The following is a 25,335-nucleotide window of genomic DNA, read 5'->3' on the forward strand; positions in this document are numbered from 1 at the left end:
AGACCAGCATGTGTTCCACTTTCTAGAAACGTTTCTGAAGCTGCTTACCAGAGTAGCTGCCCAGTCTAGGTGCGTGGTTGTCGGCACCATCATAAAAATCCAATGAATCCCAGTTGTGCTCAGTAGCAAAACTCACAACTTGAATCTGCAAAGAAAACAAGAACAAAATGAGACAAAAAAAAGAACAAGTTCTTATCCAAACTTTTTATTTGCATTTACTGCAACTAATGTTTTTCCTTACTGTAGAATGGATGAATAAATGAAACTGGTTGAGTTTAATTCCTATAAACTAACTTTGACCTACGTGTCAACTGTCCTCCTCTGACTGCACTTTATGTAGGAGGCATCTTTGCCTTTGTATTTGTCCGTGAGAACAGTTTAGCTTACATGCAACCAGGCCTTATCGTCCATGATTAGATTCTATCTGGTTATCTCCGATGGCCCTGCTCTCAGAAACCATCCATCCATTCACTCTACTAATAATGTCTTATCTTCCCTGAGATCCTGCCTGCTCAGCTTTTTAGCCAATGATAGATAGGACAGCGTGTGACAGGTACGACCTGTATGCCAGCCCCTTCTGGAACAGAGACCTTCCACACACAGTTCTGGTTGTTGTCATACGGCTCTGGGTAGCCTGGCGACAGGATGGTTCCACGGCGAGAGGTCAATACACCTCCACAGGGAACTGTGTGAGAGGAAGATGGTGTGATAAAGGAAAGAAAAAAAAAAGAAGATGTGAAAGAAACAGAAGCGATTGACCAGGACTTCTCAATGAAGAATCTCCAAATTAGTCATAGTTTTGTGCAAGCTGTCTTTTTAATTGCAAAATTCCTTAAACTATACAATTTAGAATTATTTTCCTTCCTGCCATCATATTCCATACCCATGCATGTCGGCAGAGTGTCATTCCATTGCGCCAGGTTGTCCGGTACGCTCTCACAACGAATGGCCGAGGAGCCATGGAGGACGTAACCAGGGTTGCACTCAAACTGCACCAATGAGCCAACTGCAAAGTCATTACCCAGACGTTTCCCGAAGCGTGGCTCCGGGACTGAGCTGCACTGAGTGGAGCTGGTTCGAGGTACAGCTGGAGACAACAATAAAAATGTGTTTCAGTAACAGGGATTCAAATTGTGTTGGCTGTGCTGCAAAGAAAAGGCTGTAAATGAAGGACTCCGTGAGCAGTTTCTGGATAAAAAGTGAAAAATGTACAATTGATCAAGTCGAGCTTTCTCCACTTCCAAACCCACAATGTTCCCACTGTGTCTGTACGATCTGCTAAAGTACTGGTATTGTAGCCTGGCCTGCCAGACTCCTCCTCTGTTTAATTCTGCACAGAGAAAGGCTCTGGGAACTCTCCTATTCAAATAACCCCAACCCGTGAGAATTCTAACCGAGCCAATCAGGGATGAGTAGCTCACGGTACACACCACAACGCCGAGTTTGTCGAACAAAGCGACTGAAGCGGAGTTTGCTGCGGCTCTTTCCTTTGTTCTAAACGACTTGGACACAACTTTAAAACAACAAGTAGAAGCGATAAAAGCCTTTCTTCTAAAGAAAGATGTTTGCGCTGTCACCAGACTCCATTTTTGACTACGGCTAAAAAACTGCAGCGTCGCGCGTTACAGTCGGCATTTCCGTCTTTTTTCTGATTGGTTATTTTTGAGCTGCCTAGTCCCGCCCCTCAAGTGCCTCTCTGCCTGTGAGTTACCAGACTCTTTCTCTGTGCAGAATTAAACAGCGGAGTCGTCTGGCAGGCCAGGCTAATGGTATTGTCCAGGAACAAGTAAATACAAGAACTTCATTGGAAAAATGGCAGCATCAGGGACCCTTAGGCCATTTATAAGTGGTTAGACCGTGGTGGTCATGTGGCGCAATAGTGTCCTTTTTATAAAAGATTAGGCGATGGTGGCATAAAGGGGGTATGGGGGTGGTCTCTGCAATGCCGCAGACTTCAGTTTATCTTGGACATAACTTGCTTTTTTTGCGATTGAGGCTGCTCCTAAAGGTGTCTGTCCCCATCAGTCCCCGCGCAGCCTCTGATGTTCAGAGCTTCAGCTCTAACACAACATGCCAGTTAGGTACAGATTACTTGCATCTGGACAATCTCTGCCTTAGATTATTTATTTTCAGTACAAACATGCAAGTACCCAAAAGAAGAACAGTCAAAAGTCAAGATTTAACCTTGGTAGACAAAATGAAATCCTTTTGCGGTTTCTGGTCCAACTATGGTGAACTTGATCGTAATTTGGTTTCCTGAACTCAAAGGGAGAGATTCGCCTGAACCAAACAGAAGGAAGAAAAGAGTAAAAGATTACCACGGGGACTTTGTTTCTCTTTGCACACATAAAGAAAAGTGTTCCTTCGTACCTGAGTGGGAACCAGACAAGGAGGACAGAAGTGTGTTCTGTTGGGTGGGTCCATCATAAATCTCCACTACGTCATTCAGAGACGTCTGGAACAGCACAAACTGACCAAACAGGACTGGAGGAGGAAAAAAGGGGGAGAAAGAGCCAGATGACGAAATAAGTTAAGAACTATTGAATGGTGGCAAATTATTATTCCATGCTGCTGTCAGAGCCTGACCTTCCAATGATAAAATTAACCTGCAATAGCTAATTTACATCTTATTAAGCTGGAGTGTCAACTTCTATTTGAAGCTGACTATTGGCATTAAATTACATATCAGCACACTTAATAGTCAAAACATCACCTTATCTTCATCATGCGCCAGTCGAACTGCCCTCCCTTCCTGCCCGACCATCAGTATTAGTGTTGTCAGCTGGTGTAAAATGCTAATGTTAGCAAAACGTTGACTTACATTTGGAAACGTATGCCAGTGTGAGAAGGCTTTCCTATCGTTTTAGAAGCAAGAAAACCCAACGAAAGACACACGGCGAGAGTAGAAACCTGTTAAACGGTTTGCAACGCCAAAGATCAACCCGTTATTACCAGCAGGAGAACATGCCAGCAGGTGGCGATTACCTGTATGCTGTATGTGTAATACTGATCCACTGCTTTTCACTCTCGCTGGTGAAAAATTAAATTCTAGATGGCCTCCAATGGCGAAGTATTCCTTTGCTAAACCATAAATTCACTAGTGCAGCTGTAGTGGCAGACAGTATTAGACAATCCCTCTGGGGTCGTAGGGTTCTGTCTCTTCCTAATCTAGCACAATTTTCTCTGTCTTAAGCAATTAGTGTTTTTTCAAACCAATCGTTAGTTGGATTAAGATTAAATCTATGTTGATGTCAACTCCGCTTCAAAAACCAAACAAAAACAAAGGAATCTCCTGCATGAGGAATAGCATTTATAGGAAGCCATATCCTTCCAAGTCCGCACGCACGCACGCACGCACGCACGCACGCACACACACACACACACACACACACACACATATCTCACCTCTTCATCTTTGCCTTCCCCTCACTCTCACTTTGGCCCCAATAGCTGAGTTGTAGAGGATTAACGTGAACATTGCCAAGGATATCCGGCTATAAGAAGGTCAGTGGCCACATTCCACAAGGGTGTTTCTATAGATTTCTTTAAAAGGCAAAGACTCCCCTTCCTGGTTTAATGCAATAGCTCACTGCATGTAAAATGTATGGCAAGCAATGCGTAGCGGTATAAAAATGTGAGTTTTAATTGAGAATCGAGTCATCTGCACAGATATGAAGGTGGATTTGGCGATTAGGCGAGTCATAAGAGATCTATAGGGTAAGTTAATGCTAACATCTCAGTCGAACCTTTTCATAGAGAAGGAAAACCTCTCATCTCCAGGTGTCTTCACCACACAGCTCATCCGAGTAGGTAAACAACTTACAGGTGACAACTCTCAAAACGGGCTGAAGGGGAATGTGGGTCAGTGAGATTTTAGCGAGAATGCCCTGTGTGCTACTTCTCAGCAAAGATGCACTGATTCCTCGGCAGGTGACAAGAAAGACGATTTTCAGCTCGACTTGGTTGACCAGTGACTGGCAAATCAGGCAGTAATACCTCTGATTTTGTTCCAGTCAGTGAACGCACCACAACAATGCTGTCACTCTCCTGGCACAGAGCAGCTTCAGTCGGGAGTCTTGCTTTCTTAAATGGTCAAGGAAGACCAAAGGTTAAAAGATGCATGAGTTAGGGTTGAACATTCTGGTCAGTTATTAGACCCTATATCCTTTAGATAGATACACATAGAGAAAAAACAAAACATTTAAATTTCAGGAATGTTAAAATGTTAAACTATGCAGAATGGAATGCTTTTGTTCTTGGTGTGGACATGAAACAGTTTAGGATTTTGTCATTTCCTCTATTTTCTACCGAAAGTCTTTACTTATCACAAAACCATGTATTTTAAAAAAAAAATGAGCATATTTTGCTCGTTTTAAAGGTTGGCATCATGTTTATTTCTATAGCACACGTTCCCACTGCACCAAAGTGCTGTCCAACAAAAGCACAAACAATAAAAACAGCAAAGGACAAATGCAATTCCTTAAGATAAAAACAATAAACACTGTAAAAATAGCAAGTAAGCTAAAAACATGTCTAAAAGGTGACTCAAACGCCACATTAAAGGCCGGCATCAAAGGCATTAAAAGCCAGATTAAAAAGATATGTCATCAATAAAGATTTTAAACGCTCAAAGCAATGAGCATTCTATACACACACACACACACATATATATATATATATATATATATATATAGCTAAATTTAAAGGGGACATTTGATGCACAACTCACCATTTGCAGCCTTTTGTGCTGCCATGTGGGTCTCTACTGCCTCTATAAACATTCCAAACTTGAAAAAAACATGCCCATCTGTTTTCTTTCAGGGTGTGGTTTTAGGAAGGATGTGCCTAAAACAAGCTGTTTGAAAAGGTCCCCGTTTGTGATGTCATAAATCACAGATGACACTGGAATACATCTACCTCTCACCTGCTAGAGGAGCAGCAGCTATACTCCAGGCCCCTCCCAGACAATGGAGCTTCTCAGCTTTTAGAAGTCTGAGCATGAGGTGGGTGGGCGTGGCCAGCTAAAGCTTGTTTTCTTAAACAACCCCTTAAGCCCTAGGGCTATTTTGAAGCCTATTCCTCGAAAAATGGTAAAAATGGTATTTAATGGTAAAAATAGTTTAGATAGCTTTGTAGTGCTGGATTTGCTGATTAATTTGATGGGAATTATTACAATTTCTTCTGTAGAGTGAGGGTTGTTTTGGGCCTGCTGAGGAACTAACGTCACAGGGTCCCCCACCTGGGGGACCCTTCAGCTTAAAGGGTTAAAGTGACAGAGCGCTGAAACGACTTATTGTGGAGGGCACTGAAAAGGTCAAGAATAAAACTATTATAGTCGCTTGATGTGAGAGGCTCTTAGCGCAAAGAGTTTCATAAAGATATATTTTGTGGAACTATTACAATAAAAAAGGCCTATTATGTCCACTTTAAGGCTTCGAACAAAAAGAAGTCAAAAGGGTGAAACACAGAATGTGCTGATCAGATTTCTACAAAAACCTGGAGCGAAAAACCACCAAATAATTCTTGCTTCACAAAATGATGAACTGTAAAAATGAACCATAATGCATCAAAATGCTGCCCGTGTTGCTAGAATTTTAAATAATTTAGCGTTATAAGTAGTTTCTGGAGCTCTTCTCCACTTCTCTCCGAGTCAAAGCATAAAGAATGGGAAACGACCTTTGGGGGAGATAATTTTGATGCCATAAACCAATTTTTCTTTCATACTGACATCATCAAGGATAATCAACACTAGGAGAGATTATTACAGCGGTGCATTTTCTACACGGCTCATTGATGCCTCTACACTCAGCTCACACACACCCAGGAGACAGTCTGGGTCCCAAGATGTCGGGCAAAGCTTCAATCAGCCCAGTGGCCAAGATATCAGATGACTGAGTGTTTCAGTGTTGGTTTAAACAGGTTCTTACCGACATCAGATGGATAAAACCTGGGCACCGGTCCCCGTGGAGTCGCCGAACCTCCCGATGAGCTGCCTGAGTGGGTGTCCTCAGCCGTGTCATCATCTAACAGGAGGAGGGATGGTGGCTCCACAGGGACAGAATCCAAGGGTTTCCCCCACCTGCTGTTTCAACCGCCGGGGCTGTTTGCATAAATGGTGAAACATCATCAAGCATTTAATAACCAGCCCAGTGGGTCGATTTAGGCATCGGTGATGAAAAACGCCATTTGACTCTGATCATTATTGTAATTATTTATGCAAGAAATGAAGCTTTCCTGGCATCTGGGATTGTCACATGAGCCAAAGATGTTTCAATCGGGACATCGTCCAGGTTTCCCAGTAAACAAAGAGAGGGGGTGGTTGGGATATGACATTTCAGAGACTTTGACAGGTCCTCACATACTCTAGCCCCAAAATTCCTGGACAGGTGGACAGGACCACAGTGCATGAATGTAATTGTCAGGAATGTTGTTTGTGCAGTGTGTACAGGTGTCAGACGACACAAACCCCATCTTGAACATCCTGTATAGTGTGTAGAATTTTGTACTGAATTAATTGTAAATTGGGGTGTCTGATCATTTTAAAAGTTTTTAAACAAGTTTGGGACCAGAAGTTCTGGTCAAAGCTGACTGATAGATCCACCTCCCATTTTTCAATAGGGATTACTATTCTATCGTCTATTGTGGACAGTGTCTTATATACTTTAGACAGTAGTTTGGGGGGTTTGAGATTATAGAAGTCTAATACCCTTGGCGGTGTTTGTAATTCTATTTTATTGAGCTTAAATTTTTGCTTGACTACAGATTTAATTTGGTGATATTCTAAAAAGCTATTCTTATCCATTCCAAATTGGGAGACTATTCAATTAAATGGGATGAAGTCCAATCCTTCATATATGTTTTCCAGGTATAGGATCCCTTTATTTTTCCAGTCCGGAAGGTTCATCATTTTATTATTTAGCAAAATATCAGGATTATTCGAGATAGGTGTGCGTCTGCATGGTACTAGTGAAGACTCGGTCATTTTAAGATACTCCCACCATGCTGTCAGAGAGGTGCTGATACTAATACCTGGGAATTAATGTCTCTCCCAAGTTGGCTGATCTAACCAAACTGAACTACATCCCACTTTTAACATGAAGGCATCTGAGATTGTCAATCACAACAAGAAGGCCGACTAAACATTCAGTCTGCTCAGTCAAAATTCATACGTGGAGCTAATTTTCCAACGTGGCTAATATAACAAGACAACAGCCACCGTCAGTCAGGTTAGATGCATTTATTTACAACACCACAGATAATAATTGGACATCCGATCCACCAATTACTGACTGTTGAAGCTCAAGTCTCACACACACACACACACCAACACACACGCACACGCACACGCACACACACACACACACACACACACACACACACACACACACACACACACACACACACACACACACACATTTAGCCTGCCCATTTTAGGAATGAAATTATGTCTGTGGACTGACAACAGAATATTCTGCTTCCTGTGTTTGCCACCAAGTTACAGAGCTTGTTAAACTTCTCAGATGTGCCCTTTGACCCCTCTCTTTCCCTTCATAACCACACTAAGAGCCTGTTTAATGAGTAAGAGCTTCCTTTCCTAACATGCTATTTTCCAATGGCTTAAGGACCACCAACCCAACATGGCAAGATAAGAAACAGTCTCATCTTTAAATGTCATTTCAATTATGAATCCGTGACCTTGAAGCAAATAAGCGAGCGGCAAGTGTCTTTTCGGAACGTCTCTGCTTGCTTCCCAGCATGATTAAAAAAATAAAACCCTACAGGCGACCTCCAGGAGTTCCTATGCAGTAAACATCAGACGTGTTTTAATGTCACTTTATTTCACTGAGTAAAATTCAATATGGAAATTCTTGTCAAAAAAACTAGCAATCACAGCTTTTGTGCTTACTGTCTCAAACTGTGTTTACACTTAAGCTGTTTTTTCTCTCCATGTTACGCTCAAAGGGACGCAATCATTTGAAATATTCAGGAATATTGTTTTGACAAGGAAGTGTGTAATGCAAATGCTTGTCTGAACTCGTATGTTCTGCACGAGCGAGCTTACCGAACTCTCTCGGCACAGATATGGAGTACACGCAGGTCTGTCCAGAAGTATAGTTTCTGGGGAAGTTCGGGGACAAAACGGTCCCATCTGAACCCGTAGAGCGACTTCCACACGGAGCTGAATGTGGGAACACACAGAAAGTGGTGTTTTTAGAGGAATACACAAAAACACACAGGATATGCAGAATTTAAGTCAAATTACACTAAAAAAAAAACAGCCTGGAGTGTTTGATTGACTCACACATGAATATGTTTACATAACATGAACATGTTGACTTTAGGTTTGGTAAATAAAGGGTTTATATTAAAGCCCTAAAAGAACATTTGGTTCGTCCTGTAAGCAACCATGAAAAGCAATTAAAAAGAAATTGTTTCGTGTTTTTATTTTTTTTAGCTAGCATTTTGTGGCTTAGACTTATTTGTTTTTAGACAAATCCTTTAAAACGGATCTTAATGTTGAGAAAATAAAAAGAAACTAAGAAAATGGGCAGCCTTGTTATTCTTTTATTTAAATTTTTCGTAATGTTTTTTCCTGAACTTCCATAGCACTATTAGTTTTAGTGATGTGTAATTCAGGAAATCTAAAGTAAATTGATTAAAGTGACTTTGCAGTTTTTACCAACAATCTCTGGAAATATCCATTGAAATGTTGTTTAAAATGAATCAAATGAAGCCCATTTGTTGAAAAACATTGGCGACTTTGTAACATAAAACCATCAAAATTAGGTCTAAAATACACGGGAGCGAGTCTAAGTGTCTGGGCGACGCCATATTAGACACGACGATTCCTTCTATGTGGGCATGTGATTTTCATTTTGCTGGAGGTTTAACTATCTGACAAATTACTCATTCGAAAACTAGGAATTTTTGACCCTAATGGCCATCCGTAGCTTAAGTCTTACTCAAACACAAAAATACAGCTTGCTCGCAATGACGTACTGCGATACGTACTGCCCCCTATCGCCAAGGGAAAACAATGTCACTGTAATGTAAATAAATGTCATTTAAATTTGTCAGACAAACATAAGGTTTTTGTAGTTTGTAGTTATATTCATCATGTATGGAAAGATCTGGTTTTACTGGTGCAAAGGCATGGTAAAATAATGGGTATGAATCCAGTTCTAAAACAATTTGTTTAACATCACGCCCATGTGCACATAAGCATCCGTATTAATCAGTTCGTATTAACAGTCCACGTGGGTTGGTTCCACAAAGTCCTTTGGGAAGTGTGCAGCTGGATTCAATTCAAATGAAGGCAATTGGACTTTTTGATGTTTTGCTTCTCATCCAAGGAGCTTCGTCCATTCTGACTGGAATATGGGAGAGCCAAGCTTATAAACTGGAGCTGTTTGTTGTTGCTTAAAAGAGCTGAAACTACATATGAATACCCCTCCTCCATACAATGATGAGTTGTCGAAGTCGTTATGGCTTAATGTGATAGAGTGGTTGTTTTCATTAGATGGATTTACTGAAGTTGTCTAAAATAATTAGTTTATTAACCAACACATTTTTCTATTCATTGACATTTATTATTCAGCTTTGTTTCGATAAGAAGTATTTTTATTGATTTTTCATGACTGTCAATAATTGTTCTTACATAACAATTTTTTTATTTTGTTTCGACTAAAAAATCTAACACTCAACTGAACTCAAACACCTGTAGGGGATTAACTCTGTCCATCCACACAAAAAGGAACATACTCAGATTACATTCTGAACCATGACCAGATTCTTTAAAAATAAAACACACACACACACACACACACACACACACACAATTTTAGTTTATTCAACAAGTACTTTGCCAGGTGGTTAGTGGGTGCGTACTGATTGTTTATTATAGAGCTTTACCTTGACAGCTAGGCAAAGCCCTGTTCCATCCAGGCCTGCCATCATCTCCCATACTGCAGGTTAGAGTAGAATAGCCCTAGAAACACACACACACACACACACACACACACACACACACACACACACACACACACACACACACACACACACACACACACACACACACACACACACACACACACACACACACACACACACACACACACAGAGAAAAATTAACAATAAGCTAATTAACCAGCCACCAATCTGTTCCCCAATTAAACCGGCCATCCTGAAACACATTAACCAATAAACCACACAGCAACCTGCCAAAGCCTTTAACCAACCAATGTACCATTCCAACGTGTCAACAGTCATGTAGTCGTTTGTACCTGCAGGACATATCCAGCTTCGCAGTAGAAGGTGACCGTCGAGCCCAGCTTATAATCGGATCCCAGCCTGGTTCCATTCAGAACCACCCCGGGGTCGAAGCAGGACTCCCTCAGCTTAGCTGAGCGCAGAAACATGAAAGAACAAATTAGTAAGAGAGAGGATGAGGCAGAGAAAAAGGGACAGGCACACATGAGTAATGAGGCAAATTAATAATAACTAAGTCCCTTGCAATAATCAAACGAGGCAGGCGTAGCGTTGGCCTTTCTAACAGTCTGTTTGACTTAGCCGTTGTTGCCAAGATGGTGAAAGAACGATAACTTGTTGTCCCAGCTTCAAACCCTGGAAACGAAGGCTTTGGCCCTTCGTCTAAAAGATTATCAGCCACCTGCATCAACTTCAAAATTAATTCTGGAAGCCACAAAGAGCCAGTATTTGCTCTTTTGTGCAAGTAAATCACTCACACACACACGCACACACACACACACACACACACACACACACACACACACACACACACACACACACACACCCTGATGGACTCATTTAGTACCCAACCATTCAGCAGAGTACAGAAAGGGTAATCATTCTTTTAATCTTGAAAGCAGCATGAAACATGAAGTCATCAATAAGGACAGGTTGCAGCTTCCTTTAAACGCTTACATGTTTCCTAACTTCTCCAAACAGACAGGCCAACATTCTGTCACATTACCAGGAGAAACCTTAAAGATTCATTTTCCAAGCTGCTGTGCTTATGAAAAGCAGATAAGACCCAAAAAGCCCCGACATAACGGCTTTAAGCAGATTATTACATTCACTTCTCACCAAATGAGTTATAAAGTGGCAATTAAACAAAACTTCCCTCTGGGATGCACTCCGTTAACAAAAAAAAGTTGTGTTTCTTTATGAAATTTTTATGCATTGCTTCATGAATTGTTAAGTTCTGTATGGTGGTGCTATAAGTAGCACAAATGCCGCTCATAAGATGTTAAAACTGAGTTTCAGAGATTTCCTTGTTTATTAATTTAGCAGCAGCAGAATTAAGAAACTTCGGACTTTTCTTTTTACACTTTAACCAATCTCTTTAAAAGTTAGATCAGAGGTCTTCATGTCAGGGCCTGGAGGACCGGTATCCAGCACGTTTTACTGGTTTCTCTGCTCCAACACACTTGATTCAGTGGTTGAGTCACCTGTGCAGCAGCTCCTCAGGCTCTGCAGAGGGCTGTTAATCACCGATTTTAACTGAAACAGAGTTAAAACTGAAATGTGCAGGATACCTTCCCTCCAGGACCAGAACTGAATACCAGAGGTGTGACCAAGTCACTGCTTTGCAAGTCACACGTCTTTCCAGTCAAGTCTCGAGCCAAGTCCAAGTCAAAGACAGCCAAGTCCAAGTCGAGTCCAAGTCCTTAACTTTGATTTTTCAAGTCACTATCGAGTCATCTGTCCAACTTCAATTTAATGACAATGATAATGAATAAATACCAGAAATAAAGCTTCTTAAAGCTTCATTTATTTGCTGAAACAAGCAGAAAGTGCAGCTGAAACTGATTATAAACAAAGAGCTGCTGCATTTAGCAGTAAATCAAACCCAGAACGAAGAATGATTTATGATTTTTGTCCATGTCGTGCCACTTTTGTGCTAAAATATCAAATATGCTCAAGTCAAGTCAGAAGTCATTAAAATAACGGCTCAAGTCCAAGTCAACTGTCTCCAGTCCACACCTCTGCTGAATACCCCGGGTGTAGGTACAAACTTCACCAGCTTCACATGGGACAGCACTCTCCAGCCCTCCGCTGAGCAGAAACAGGACTTTTAACAGTTTTGTGGAGCGGGTAGGTGCCCTAGGGGGCGCTCTTTACATGCTGGTAGCTAATAAATGGATAGCAGCTAGCTTTATCAGTTCACCGACCAATGCCAAGAACCACAAGAAGAAGAAGCAGCAAAAACAAGTTTGCTTTGTTGTTAACATGATGGAGCGTGGAAGTACAAGTCACTCTGGGGTGAGGCAAAGAGGTGAAGATCTGCAAAACCTACACTTGTTTGAGGAACCTGAAGGAAGCAATGAAATCATGGACTGATGGTGACCTGGCTTTGTTGCTACTGACGCCCAAAGGGAAAACGTCTCCGTAAAAGCGTGTGTGCATCAAACTATAACTTAGATTTTAATCTGAATCAAAAGTATTTAAAAAAACAACTTTTGACTGAAGGTTCAAACAAGAAATAAGAGAGCGGAAAAACATGAAGAAACAGATAAATCATTAAACGTACAAATGGTCAAGAATAGGAGGAAGACAAGCAAAAAGATGTGTTTTCTGTCACCAAGAAGATCATCACATAAAGCTTCAACCTATTTTAAAAATGATGAAGCCAATAATAAACTAATGCAGCTTTTATTTCCACAGGACTGCATTCACATTTGGTCACTAGGAACCGAGTGTTCACTCTTTGAAACAGACATGAAACTCCTCTTCGTGGAGATGTTTTACTGACACCCCAAGTGACACACTCTGTAAAAAGATCAAAACCCAAGTCGGAATAATTGAACAAAGCAGGAAGAACAGCTCTATGATGAGTGGACATCCGATGCTACGACTCTTGCGTCATCCGGATGGCAGACTTTTATCGCAGGTGAGAGCCAGATCTGCTTTTTGTGCTCAAAAACAAATATAGAGAAGGACTGGAAGAGTCCCAAGACAGATTTGGCTTTACCAACACATCCAGACTGGGCGGTGTGAAGCACTCCTCCCACAGACTAGACCTGTTCTAGTCACTTGCGGTGTCAAGGCAGCGTGGGAGGGTGAAACATTACATTTCCCCACCACTTCAGCACTTAAAAACAGCCGCCTGAAGACGAGCAGAAGGTAGCTGGTCTGCTGAGACACACGCTGGAAACAGATGTAGGCACCAGGTGGAACAGTGCCGATGAGATGGTTGACAGGTTCGCAGAGCAACAGTCTGCAGTGTGTGCTGTCTTCCAGACTCCTCAGGTGTGGAGATGTGAGCCTAACATCTGTACTCTCAGAGAGGCAGACATCTCCAAGGCGGAAGATCTCATCCCTGAAGTCGATGAGCGATGGAACTAATCTCTTGTCAAACGAGAGCAGCTTCACCATCTGCTGGATTGGGTTACTGCGAGCGTCCAGGAAAGAACGAACAGCACTGGAGAGTCATCAGTGCAGGAGATACGGCGGGATATCAGTGGGGGTTTGAGAAAAAGACACACTGGAGAAAAAAGCTCCTCGTCCTCACAGGATCCGAGTGATTATTCAGGAGCAGGATGGAGAAGAGAACAGGTACCGCTCAGGCCACGTCCCCAGAGGTACTACGTTCCATTAAAATGTCATTTAAGGACATTCAAGCCATCAAACAGGAAACACTTTGCTTATGTGTGATTGAGGCTGTATTCAGTAGAAGGGTTGGAGCACAAAAAAGAAAAAGACCATAGAAGAAGTCATCCCAGCTAATGAAGGGAAGTCCTTCCAAAAACAAAGCCATCATCATCATCATCTTCGCTACACTAGGCCCTTCGGGACAGACCTTTATAATGACACTAAAATCCAGCCCCAGTTCTCTGAAGAGTTAATCAGCAGATGTTTCCTCCTGGCAGCGGTGTCTTAGTCGAGACTCATCGTCACGATTGTAGCTAAACTTGTTTGCATCATAACATGCAAACCAACTCAAACCCTAATGGAAAAAAGTTAGTACTTGTTGCTGAAGTACATTTGGATGCCATACATATGTTTATTTGGCTTCTAATTCCATAAGAGAAACCATTTCATAACCTAGTAAAGTGGTTTTTATTTGTTGTTCGGCTGTGTGATAACATAAGATGGGTGACATCTTTATTTGCCTTTTGTAGACATGCACTTGGACTGAGTACGTAGGATTACTCGTGCAGAGCTTAAAGGTAAGACAGTGTTCACTCACAGAAACTAGCTTTTCCATTTGGTTCACCAACAACGTGACAATCATTTGTTTTAAATAGATTGGAAGAGAAACTATTTTCCTTCACAAAAGATTTCAGAGAATTATTTAAAAGACAAGTGACTCAAAATTTTGATTAGGACCAGCCAATACACCAACAACTGACTGGCATTGCAACATCAATTATAAATAATAGTTTTACTATTTACCAATAATATTCCAGTAAATTGCAAATAAAACCTAACTAAAATAAAACAGCGAGAGGTTTATCGTTAGTCTCATGGTGACACTGGTTGGTTAGACAACGCTGCAGTTGCATGTTGTCATGACGACATGCAGAGATCCATCTAGTGTGGCTGCTGGTTATAGCTGATATTACACGCTCTAGGCAGGTCGAATTTACCCATCCTAACTTCTTTAACTCTTTTTTGAACTTATTTGACCTCCACTGTAATAATCTGTTCAGTTCAGAGCTTCATCTTTACGTTACCTTTGTATTCCAGGTGAAAGCCGGTGTAAGACACCGACCCATCACTGCGGAATGCCAAGTGCATAGTGTTGGAGCTGCTCTCTATCCTCTCTGGGAGTTTGCTGTCCTGGAAGCTGCCGATCAGCGGACTGTTGCTGTCCGGACCGTCGTAAATGTAAAGGAAGTCGTAGTTTGGCTCGATGTTGAAGCTAGAAACAAGATAAGAGGTGAGAAGCTCCCGTTTTTTTTACCGGGAACAGACTGCAGGTTTGCAAGTTACCTGATAAAAGCCAGTGACAGAACGTAGTCAGAGTTGACAGCAATGAGCCAATCACAGTCCTTTGAGTGAGGGTAGGGATGGGGGTAGTTAGGAGAGAGTATAAATCCATTGGAGCCTGTCAGGTTTCCTCCACAAGGTGCTACAATGGCAACAAATTTAAATGTTATTAGCCTTAAAACACCATAACTCCCTAAATATGCTTGAGCAAACAGGACACTGCCCTTCTATACGTCCGTGGCAAGTGTGTCCTTGAGTGTAAACAACTCCAGCTGTGTGCAGTACATCTATTTTAATGTCCCTACAGAATGTACCAGAGCTCTTACCTATGCAGACGGGAGGACTGGGCTGCCAGTAGTATCTGTTATCCACTTGTATGCAGGTTATTCTGTCGTCCCCCTGGAGCTCGTATCCAGGGTCGCACTGAAAGGACACCGAATCCCCCGGCTCACGGCCATCTCCGCTACGACTACCATTCATTGGTACACCTGGGTCCCTGCAGGCTGTAGCCACCGAGCCTGGACAGGTAGGAGACGGGGACAATGGATGAGGGAAAGGAGAGCAATTACAAAAAGCAGGGTCACACACGTTCTACTATATATGGGTTTGGACTATTGCCTTGTGCCGAACCTTTGCTAAAAACAACCCCAGTAACTACGTACAACACCAGAGTGTAGAATATCTGACGTTCAAAGCAAGATGCTGCCAAACTATCCTCTTGGGTAAAGTTATTTAGGTTACATAAGAAGTGGGGTTTGTAAAAATACACACATATTTATTAAAATAACGCTCATATGCAAAAAAAAAACTCTAACTGGTGATTTTTCTAAGCTTTTACCAGCTTTTCCATTTAGTTTTTACTGAACAGGGGTTTGTTTGCGTGTTGTTCTGAGTCTGTTTTACATATTTAGTTCAAAACAACAAAATTAATTATTATTGCTTCACCCCTTGAATGTGATTTGTAATATTCATAATTGTGAAAATCCTCTATTTTATTTTGAAATAAAAAAATATATTGAAATTTGTTCCTTTAGATCTATTTCTGCCTTGGTAGATGAAATTTTTACATTTAGTCAGACCTTTTGTCATTTGTCCTGTTATCTTATTGAAATAGCAAATATAAAATGGTGAGGTCACATAACATTAAAATGAACTCATTGTGTTTTTTTTCCATTATGAACTTCCATTTATACTTTTTATTTGATCTCCTTAGAGTTGGTTTGACTTTATTAATAACTAAATATATTCTGGTGTCAGTCTTAAGTGTTTTACATTTTGCTGTTTAATTCTCGTGCAATAATATAATAAAAGAAGCTGTGAAACAACTGCTGCTAGAGTCTTACCAAGAACTCAGAGAATGGAGCGCATCACTCCCGATCTTAGATCCCTACACTGGTTACCAATAAACAATAGAATAGACTTCAAAGTGCTACTACTAGTTTATAAATCACTCAATGGCATGGGACTAAAATACATGTCAGATGTCATTCCTATATGTACACCCAACAGGGCTCTGAGATCCTTTGATAACAATCAGCTGTTAGAACCTCGGGTCAGAACAAAACAAGATGGAGATGCTTTAAGTTGCTATTCTGCTCACATATGGAATCAGCTTCCCCTTGCCCTGAGATGTGCCCCAACCCTCGTGTTGTTAAACTAAAAACCCTAATGTACTCGTTGTCTCCGCTGTAATCTGCACTGTACCTCTGTCTTCTCCTTTAGCTCTGAACTGCAACTCCATTTGTGTTTTTATGTTTTCATATCGTGTCCTGATAATTGTAAAGCACATTGAATCGCCTCTGTGTTTGAAATGTGCTCTATACGTAAAGGTGCACTGCCTTGCCTAATAAAAAAGGATATAAATTAGGGGATGCTCCGATTCCATGCGACTCTGACCCTTTGGAAATCGCGTGATCACAGATCGGGCCGATCACGTGATTCTCAAAGGGTCGGAATCGCAAGGAAAAGACCGGATTTAACCAAATAAAACAACAAACATGACTTTCTAAATTCATCCTGAAATAGATATTTTTCAAATGGAACAACAATTCTAATTTTAACAAGCTCCCCTACATCATATTCATCGTTTCCTGGAGGAAAACGTCACAACGTCACACAATTTAGCTAGCAGGCTAACGTGTCTCCAGCGGAGAGGTAAGATGCCTGTAAGTTGGTGGTATTTTAACAGACGCTTGTAATGTGTGCATTCTGAGCATCTCTCGTGGTGGATTAGACAGAGCTGCATGACACGAAGCCTTCAAAACAAACTACTCTCTTTCAGCTTTTTCTTTCAGGTGTCCCCAAAGCGAATCACAGGTCTCCGCAAAGTCCCACTCAGCCTAGTTCACTGCAGCAACTCGGACAAAAACGCAGAACCAGCCGACAGTAAAAGATACGCTAATACACAACGAGAAACCACAGACGGACTGTGAAAAGTCTGGGCTTCTCAGCCTCCTACAGCACTTGAGCTGACTGTAGTAGCTACAGGTGTTGTGCAGAGAAAAGTTGCATAATGGGGGGGGAGATGTTCTTCCTACACAAGCGAAAGAGAAACTTAATGGACAACTTAGATGTGTTTTCCTTTGGTCTTCTTATTTTAATGCGTTGCTGAAGTCTTGGATTGGGACTCCGTATCCGCAGAGCTCTCTTATGGTTTTCATTTTTCTCTCATGGGTGAGATGAAGTGGCTAACACACATTTTATTTTAGGTCTAATTAAATAAACGGGATTCTACTTTGGGGAAGTGCAAACGTACGCGTTCAATATTTGATTCGTTTTACTTACTTGAGAACTCAATAGCAAATCCCGACTTGCTGATGTAAAAGTCGGTCTCAAACTGAACCGTGACGGTGTTTAGGGTGGAGTGGATTCCCTCCGGGAGCAGAGACCCACTGAGCTCAGCCAGAGACATTTCATTCTCAGGTGGGCCGTCCCAAACCTTCAGCATGTCGTGGCTGGCTTCAGTATCGAAGGCCAGGAACTGCAGGCTGTAATAATGTGTTTATACGATTAAAAATAATGACGTTTTAAAGGAAAGCCTTCTTTTGAAAAGGTCGCTTTACCTCACGATGTTCCCTGAATCCACCTCGATGGTCCAGGTGCAGCGGAGGTTGTTGTCGTAAGGAAAGGGGTATCCAGGGGAAAGAATCCTCCCGGAGGACTCGCCTTTAAAGCGGCCGCCGCACTCGGCTGCAGGACAGATAAAAAACACGTAAAATACACCGAATCCCTTTTGATATGAATACTGTGTGAAATGTCGCTGACATGATGTTACACAACCGTCGCTGACGTCCCACGAATGACATGAACTAAGACATCCCAGTGTGTTCCAGAGCGACGACAAGTCAACCATTTATCTGTCTGAGGCAATTGTTTATTTAGACATTCAAACCCACAAGGTGGACCCGTGGGGCCGCTAAATGATCACCAAAGAAAAAAAGCAGATGATTAAAAACGAAGCCGCCGCTCCACCTCTGCGTCAAGCCGTCTCTCTGGTTTTTTTCTGTCCCAGCAGAACATTAAGAGTGGAGCGGAAGACGGATGAGCAGGAAGAAGAAACAAAGTGCTGATCTTGCATTCCTCCCTGAAGGAATCACATCACATTATATAACTAAAATAATTCCTCTCTCCCACTTTGTCTCTCTCAGTTATATATTTTCGCAATCTTCATTCTCTCTGCTGTTCCTCCCTCTGCAAGTCCCTCCTCCCTCGGGCTCCTCATCACTTGAATACATTATCTGGTGTAACAGGAGCAATATAAAGAGAGGACGCCGTAAGACTATAGGCAAAGGGAAGGGGAGTTTAAAAAAAGAACCAACGGGGGTAAAGAAGGAGAACCTGAGCAATAATAATAAGAAATACAATATTAAGACTGGCGGTTGGATGAGGTCACGGTGTGTCACTGCTAAAATACAAAGTCAGAGAATTTTAGCCAGTGGTTTTATGAGTCTTTCATTATTAATAGTGAAAAAGGAGGGAGTCTTATTAAGCTGAGTTCAAAATCCAAAAGTTGAAAGGAGGGAATGAGGAAAGAAAGGCCTTTCAAGTGTTTGGCTGGGTCTTAAACTGCAGCAGACATTTTGTTCGTCCCTTTGAAATGACGTTGCCTTTCTTTGGGCCTAATTAAACGATGTTACTGCAGCGGTGCAACAGGGCGCACTAAATAACTTATTTATGCAGCTTTAATAAAGGCAGCGTATGAGATGAAATGTAACGTACAGGGACAATAATGGGTTTGGTAGCACAGTGCATCTGGTCCATCAAGTATCGTGGGGGCAGCAGAAGCTCAGGAGGTACAGCAGGCTGTCCAACAATCGGAAGGTTGCAGATTCAAGACACTGCTGGTGGTGATCAGTGCGCCCCAGGGCAGCTGTGACTACATCGTAGCTCATTACCAGGGAATGTGTGTGTGAATGGATGAATGATACACTGTAGTGTAAAGTGCTTTGGAGTCCTCTGACTCTGAAAGGCGCTATACAACTGTGGTCATTTATCATATAGTATACAATCAGTCAGGCAAATCCTTGTTCCTTCATTCCTCATTAGAAGTTTCTGAACTCCATGGGTCACCCTTAACATCTGTGGTTGTTTTCATGGATGACGATCCAGTAAAAGTGTCACAGGATTAGTGACTAAACTGTTAATTTCATGTAAAAGAAAAATAAAAGACTTTACTGAACTAAAACGTTAGATTTTAGGAGATTCAAGGTTTTGGCCTGGCAGAGACAGTATATAGCACCACCATGTTTCTACGCAAAAACATCCAACTATGGATACTCTGTATTGGCTTTTTATTTTGTTTTTACAGATATATGCATATTTCCTAGTCCTAATTTCCAATATGATGTGTACTCACATAAAAAAGAAAGACTAAAACATTTTATGTTACTAACACCACATATCTCCTATTATGCATGCCTACATTTACAACTACTCCATTTAAGTTAGTAATAGGAAAAGTGCCACATTTATTTTGTCTCCAAAAGCAGAATCTCATTAGTAGTAGTAGTCGTAGTAGTAGTAGGCTGATAGTAGTAATAGTCATTCTCCTTTAAGAGTGACACTAAGATGTGTGTATTAGTTAGTAATGCATTTTTTTCTTTTTCTGTATATTGCAGCTATGATAAAACATTCATAAAGATCTTCAGATAAGAAAATTAAACCTTGGAATAAGAATCTTGTTTTTGTTTTTGTTGCTAGCTGGCTAGCTACACATAGCTATGTGTTGAGGGCAGCGTATGTTCACACAGGGCTAATTCCTACAAGTTGTGCCAAACAAACTGAACTATTTCATAAACTTTACTTCAAATCTCTCATATGCTTTAATTTTGAGAGAGAGGAAAAGTAGCTGAAGAGTTTGATGTATCATGTGTGTATGGTATGTATTTAAGACTGAAAACCAATATTGGTTATTTCCAATTGAAATTTTTAGTGCGATATATTGTATTGTTTATAAATCGTTCTGATAAACGTCTTGATTAGCTTGTATTTTTTAGCAAATTCTATTTTAATTTCATATTGTACTATTTCACAGTTTATCACTTTCTTTTTTATATTGTATAAAAAATAAATTGGTTCATATATTTAGCAGCAAATTGTACCTCATAGTTTCGCGACATCATATTTTTGTGTATACGACCCGTTCTTTTCATGTCGGTGTGTATTTGTGAAAAGCTAAAGTGCAAAATCCTGAGAAAGAAAATCGATTTGTTGACATCAATATTTGTTTGTATGATGTCCCATCTGTTTAGAGACATTAAAACGGCAATGATGTTATAACAGAATATTTAGAAATGTGTCAATGGTCAAAGGGGGGTGTACTTCCCAGCGTGTTTTATCGTTTCCATAAAAGAACTGCTGCTTTGATAAATGTGTCTGTAGCAAGAAGCAAATTGATTAAAAGTAGTTTATGGGTCAATTCGAAGAAAAAGGGATGGTTGCTTAGACAGACACATAAATAGGAGTTAGTAGGAAGCGTGTGTGTGTGTGTGTGTGTAAGAGCATGTCTGAGTGCTGAACGTACATGAATGTAGCCTCCAGAAACACAAGATAAAATTGCCCACTACAGGCAAACGGTTGTTTGTGTTGGACAGAAAGCATCCAGGTGGTGTAATCCTAAATAAATTGGTTTTTCACTGGGACTTTAAACTCTCAACAGTTTGTGGTAAACGTAAGAAATCAAGAAGGCAATTCAAAAAGAAATTGGCCTCCCATCTGTTTTGCTTCCAGTTTATTGAGAGGATCTTCCGTAAGCGGAGATGTTGCCGAAAACAGAAAAACGGTGTAATCTTTCCACTGTGCAATAACAAATGTTGCTGTTGAAAGTGTTTGCGTTAAAATGAAGTGTGTTTTAATTGCTGCGTCCCTATAATATGATTCGGTTTTCTATGCTAGGCTATGATATTTTATTTTTTGTTTGGCACATTTTAAGATGGCCCAGGAAATCTCTGCAATGTGATTTGATCGACGGAATATTTGTTCTGGGCTAAAACAAGGCTGAGTAGAGAGGCCCAGACTTCCCTCTCTCCAGCCACCTGGGCCAGCTCCTCCAGGGAATCCTAAGGCGTTCCCAGGCCAGATGAGACATAGTCCCTCCAGCATCTTCCCTTGGGTTGGACGTGCCTGGAAAACCTCACCAGGGAGGCGTCCAGGAGGCATCTTGACCAGATGCCCGATCCACCTCAACTGGCTCCTTCTGATGTGGAGGAGCAGCGGGTCTACTCAGAGCCCCTCCCAGATGACCGAGCTTCTCACCCTATCTCTAAGGGAGAGCCCAGCCACCCTGTGGAGAAAACTCATTTCGGCCGCTTGTATTCGCGATCTCGTTCTTTCAGTCACCACCCAAAGCTTGTGACCGTAATGGTAGGAACGTAGATCGACCAGTAAATCAAGAGCTTTGCCTTCTGGCTCAGCTCTCTCTTAACCACATCAGATCCGTACAACTCCCGCATCACTGCAGTCACGGCACCGATCCGCCCATCAATCATGAGCAAGACCCTGAGATACTAAAACTCCTCCACTTGAGGCAGGACATCATCCCTGACCCGGAGAAGGCATTCCACCCTTTTCCGACTTTAGACCATGGTCTTGGATTTAGGGGAGTTGACTCTCATCCCAGCTGCTTCACACTCTGCTGCAAACCGCTCAGCGAAAGCTGGAGATCACGTTCTGATGAAGCCAACAGGACCACATCATCGTCAAAAAGCAGAGACTCGATAATTAGGCCACATAAACGGATCCCTTCAACACCTTGGCTGTGCCTAGAAACCCTGTCCATAATTGTTATGAACAAAATCGGTGACAAAGGGCAGCCTTGGCGGAGTTGCAGCTACTGCGGATACAGCATTGGGTTTTTGTCCCTAAAATGTTTCCACTGAGTAAAATAAAATGTGTAGCTAAGTGCCATTATGTCTGTGGCTTAGCTCTCAAACTCTGGTCTTTGAGGGCTGTTTAAAACCACCTGTATACATTAGCAGGTGATTAAGGTGTGACTCAACCATTCAATCAACTGTGTCAGAGCAGGGAAACAACTAAAACATGCTGGGCGATGCCCTCAAGGGCCGGAGTTTGAGACCACCGATTTTCCAAGAGTAACTGATTCACATTTCAAAGACCTACCGATACATGAAGGCAGAGGGTTGTCCCAAGCTCTCCTTTCACCAGTCATACACTTCAGTGTGGTGGCCCCATGCAGCGTGTACCCTGGCTCACATCTGTATGTGATGCTGCTCCCAGAGAAATGGCCTTGGTCGTTGACTTTGAAGCCAAACTGAGGCACGCCGGGGTCCTCGCAGTGAGATAACTCGAAACCTGGTTGGAGAAAAGGGCGAAAAATACTCAGAGTGGACTTAAAAAAAACTTCAAATGGGAAATGCAAAGCCCATATGAGGAAACAAATGTATTTTTCCCCAAATGAATGGCGATATCTCCTTAAAATCTGGTGCACTTAAGTATTTTGTTTACAACCAAGCTGGCATCAGCAACTCTGTAAAAAGGATACACGATGCATACCATTTAGGAGTGATACAGGAACATGTGTACACTTTATCCAATTTAAGGTTGTTTTTCACTCTCTGAGCTCAGTTTCCATGGTAATATTCAGAATATTCAGTTAGCGCACAGTCTTCCAGCGTAGGATTTGAATAGATTTATAAATATCCTTACAAGACCATAACCAGGATTTGATCTACGACATTACCCAGAAGACAAGGTGGCGGCCGTGTTTTGAGCTGTTCTCCGGGCAGTGATGTAGGGGCGTGTCTAAATCTTTAAACGTGGTCATTTGGAAAACCGAGCTTTCACCACTGAGCAACGGAAACACATCTATCATCACCCAGAGATCTACAGGGCACCGTTACCCATCTGAAATGACTCTGTTTGTTAAACATGTGTACGGAAACAAAAGAGAATGAATTATTCATTGAAATCTATCGAGATTTATACTCGATTACAGCTTTTACTCTTCCAGGGTATCTGCAGGATTAAGGGAGCCGAATTTAAGACTTTTAAAGACCTTTTTTAAGGCCGCTTCGACCAAATTTAAGCTATTTTTTTAAATTAAATTGAAGCTATAATTTCCAGCTATTGCCTGGAACCGGTGCTAACCACATCGCAAACGTGAGATTACCCACCCAATTACCATTAAACTTGCACTTCCCCATGGCGCAAGCTCCCACTAGCTTAACCAGCTAATGTGCTCATCTAAAAATAGCCCTCTTTCACAACCAACTGAATGTGTACGGTTCCGCTTACGCCAACATCATACAAAAAAAAATGCTGAAGACTAACTAGAAATTCTTGTTCATTGGGTCTTTGGTAATTTAAGACCTTTGGAAACTGTATTTAAGGATTATTTGTCACTTTTAAGGAGTTTTAAGGCCTTAAATTTAGAAAAGCCAATTTAAGACTTTTTCAGACTTTTTAAGGACCCGCGGATACCCTGTCTTCATATCAAATTGTAGCACAGAAATACGAACAGAAAAATGCTGCAGTGCTATTTAAGCTAATGTTCTCCCACCCCCCCAAAAAATACTTAGCTAAATTATGAGAAGGGTGCAGAGAAATCCTCCGTTCATTCAAAAAGAACAATGCAAACCTGGTCATGCAATCATGTGAAGCGTAATTAGAGCAGAGCTTCTAATTTCAACGATGAGAGCGGACTGTCGAGGACAGGCGAGCACCAACGGATGCAGGAACTCTTTGGAAGCTATAACTAACTGCGACAAATTCGTTTTTATCTTCAGGTTTCAAGTACGACCTATTATGTTGAACAGAAACAAAAAAGGGGTCATAGTTGGTAGCAGTGTTACCTTGCAGTCAAAAGTGTTGCAGGTTTGAATCCGGTCTGTGGCCTTTGCTGCGTGGAGTTTGCATGTTCTCCCATTGGAAAAGTGGGTTTTCTTCCACAGTCCAAAAACACGCATATTAGGTCCATTCACTCAAAAATTGGAAGTCACTTTAGCTTCTCACCCTATCTCCAAGGGAGAGCCCCACCACACTGTGGAGAAAACTCCTTTTGGCCGCTTGTATCTGCGGTCTCATTCTTTTGGTCACTGCCCAAAGCTTGTGACCATAGGTGAGGGTAGGAACGTAGATCACCTGGTAAATCCAGAGCTTCGCCTTTCAACTCTTCACCACGACAGACCGGTACAACGCCTGCAGCACTGCAGACACAGCACCAATCCGCCTGTCCATCTCCCGCACTACATTTCCCTCACTCGTCTACAAAGCCCTGAGATCCTTAACCTCCTCCGCTTGAGGCAGGACCTCATCCCTGACCTGGAGAAGGCATTCTACCCTTTTCCGACTCAAGACCACGGTCTCAGATTTAGAGGAGCTGACTCTCACCCCAGCTGCTTCACGAGAGCTGGAGATCACTGTCTGGTGAAGCCAACAGGACCACCTCATCTGCAAAAAGCAGAGACCTGACCACCAAAACGGGTCCCCTCAGCACATGCTGGCCATATTTATACTATAGTAATTTATACTACAACAGCTTGGTTACTAACAAAGGCACTTATACCCATTTTGTTCCCGGGGCACCACCCACATAATTAGCTGTGTTGCTAAGTAAACCCCGTGTTGCAATCAGGCTCTCACTTTGTATGATTTCCAGTCAAGAACCTTTGATACAAAAAAAATTCCAATAATTTGCTAAGATTTGCTGAACATTTTTTTATTCTAGCAAAAAAATACATGTACAAGCTTGTGCAGAGCCATAAACAAGAGTGAGTACCAACTGTTTTCCATGCAAGAATCAACCAGACAACACTCGCACTCTCAGAACATCTACCTTCTTACAGCCCCAAGAGTCCAGCCTGAATGGAGAAGAGGGTTTTTTTAAATATCCATCTTCCTGGAATCAGTAGAGGAATTAGACTT

At 41.7% G+C, this 25,335-nt stretch overlaps 1 protein-coding gene across 12 annotated transcripts in view; it reads right to left on the minus strand.

Annotated features, from left to right (window-relative positions):
• Window positions 1-25,335, minus strand: part of LOC107372769 (CUB and sushi domain-containing protein 3) — a 630,513-nt gene that overhangs the window by 83,195 nt on the left and 521,983 nt on the right. For 11 of the 12 annotated variants that reach the window (XM_070547446.1, XM_070547444.1, XM_070547452.1 and 8 more), the window contains 14 exons: window positions 22,573-22,764; window positions 18,018-18,144; window positions 17,740-17,942; window positions 15,282-15,473; window positions 14,959-15,097; window positions 14,700-14,887; window positions 10,284-10,402; window positions 9,913-9,988; window positions 8,063-8,179; window positions 2,371-2,484; window positions 2,185-2,280; window positions 884-1,087; window positions 561-685; window positions 49-145 (listed from right to left, as the gene is read on the minus strand). In XM_070547446.1, the coding sequence (XP_070403547.1) occupies window positions 49-145; window positions 561-685; window positions 884-1,087; window positions 2,185-2,280; window positions 2,371-2,484; window positions 8,063-8,179; window positions 9,913-9,988; window positions 10,284-10,402; window positions 14,700-14,887; window positions 14,959-15,097; window positions 15,282-15,473; window positions 17,740-17,942; window positions 18,018-18,144; window positions 22,573-22,764 (1,989 nt within the window). The remainder of the gene's footprint in view (window positions 1-48; window positions 146-560; window positions 686-883; window positions 1,088-2,184; window positions 2,281-2,370; window positions 2,485-8,062; window positions 8,180-9,912; window positions 9,989-10,283; window positions 10,403-14,699; window positions 14,888-14,958; window positions 15,098-15,281; window positions 15,474-17,739; window positions 17,943-18,017; window positions 18,145-22,572; window positions 22,765-25,335) is intronic. The other variant, XM_070547447.1, reaches the window with a different exon arrangement.

This window comes from Nothobranchius furzeri, chromosome 19 (assembly GCF_043380555.1).
Source record: "Nothobranchius furzeri strain GRZ-AD chromosome 19, NfurGRZ-RIMD1, whole genome shotgun sequence".
Taxonomy (NCBI): domain Eukaryota; kingdom Metazoa; phylum Chordata; class Actinopteri; order Cyprinodontiformes; family Nothobranchiidae; genus Nothobranchius; species Nothobranchius furzeri.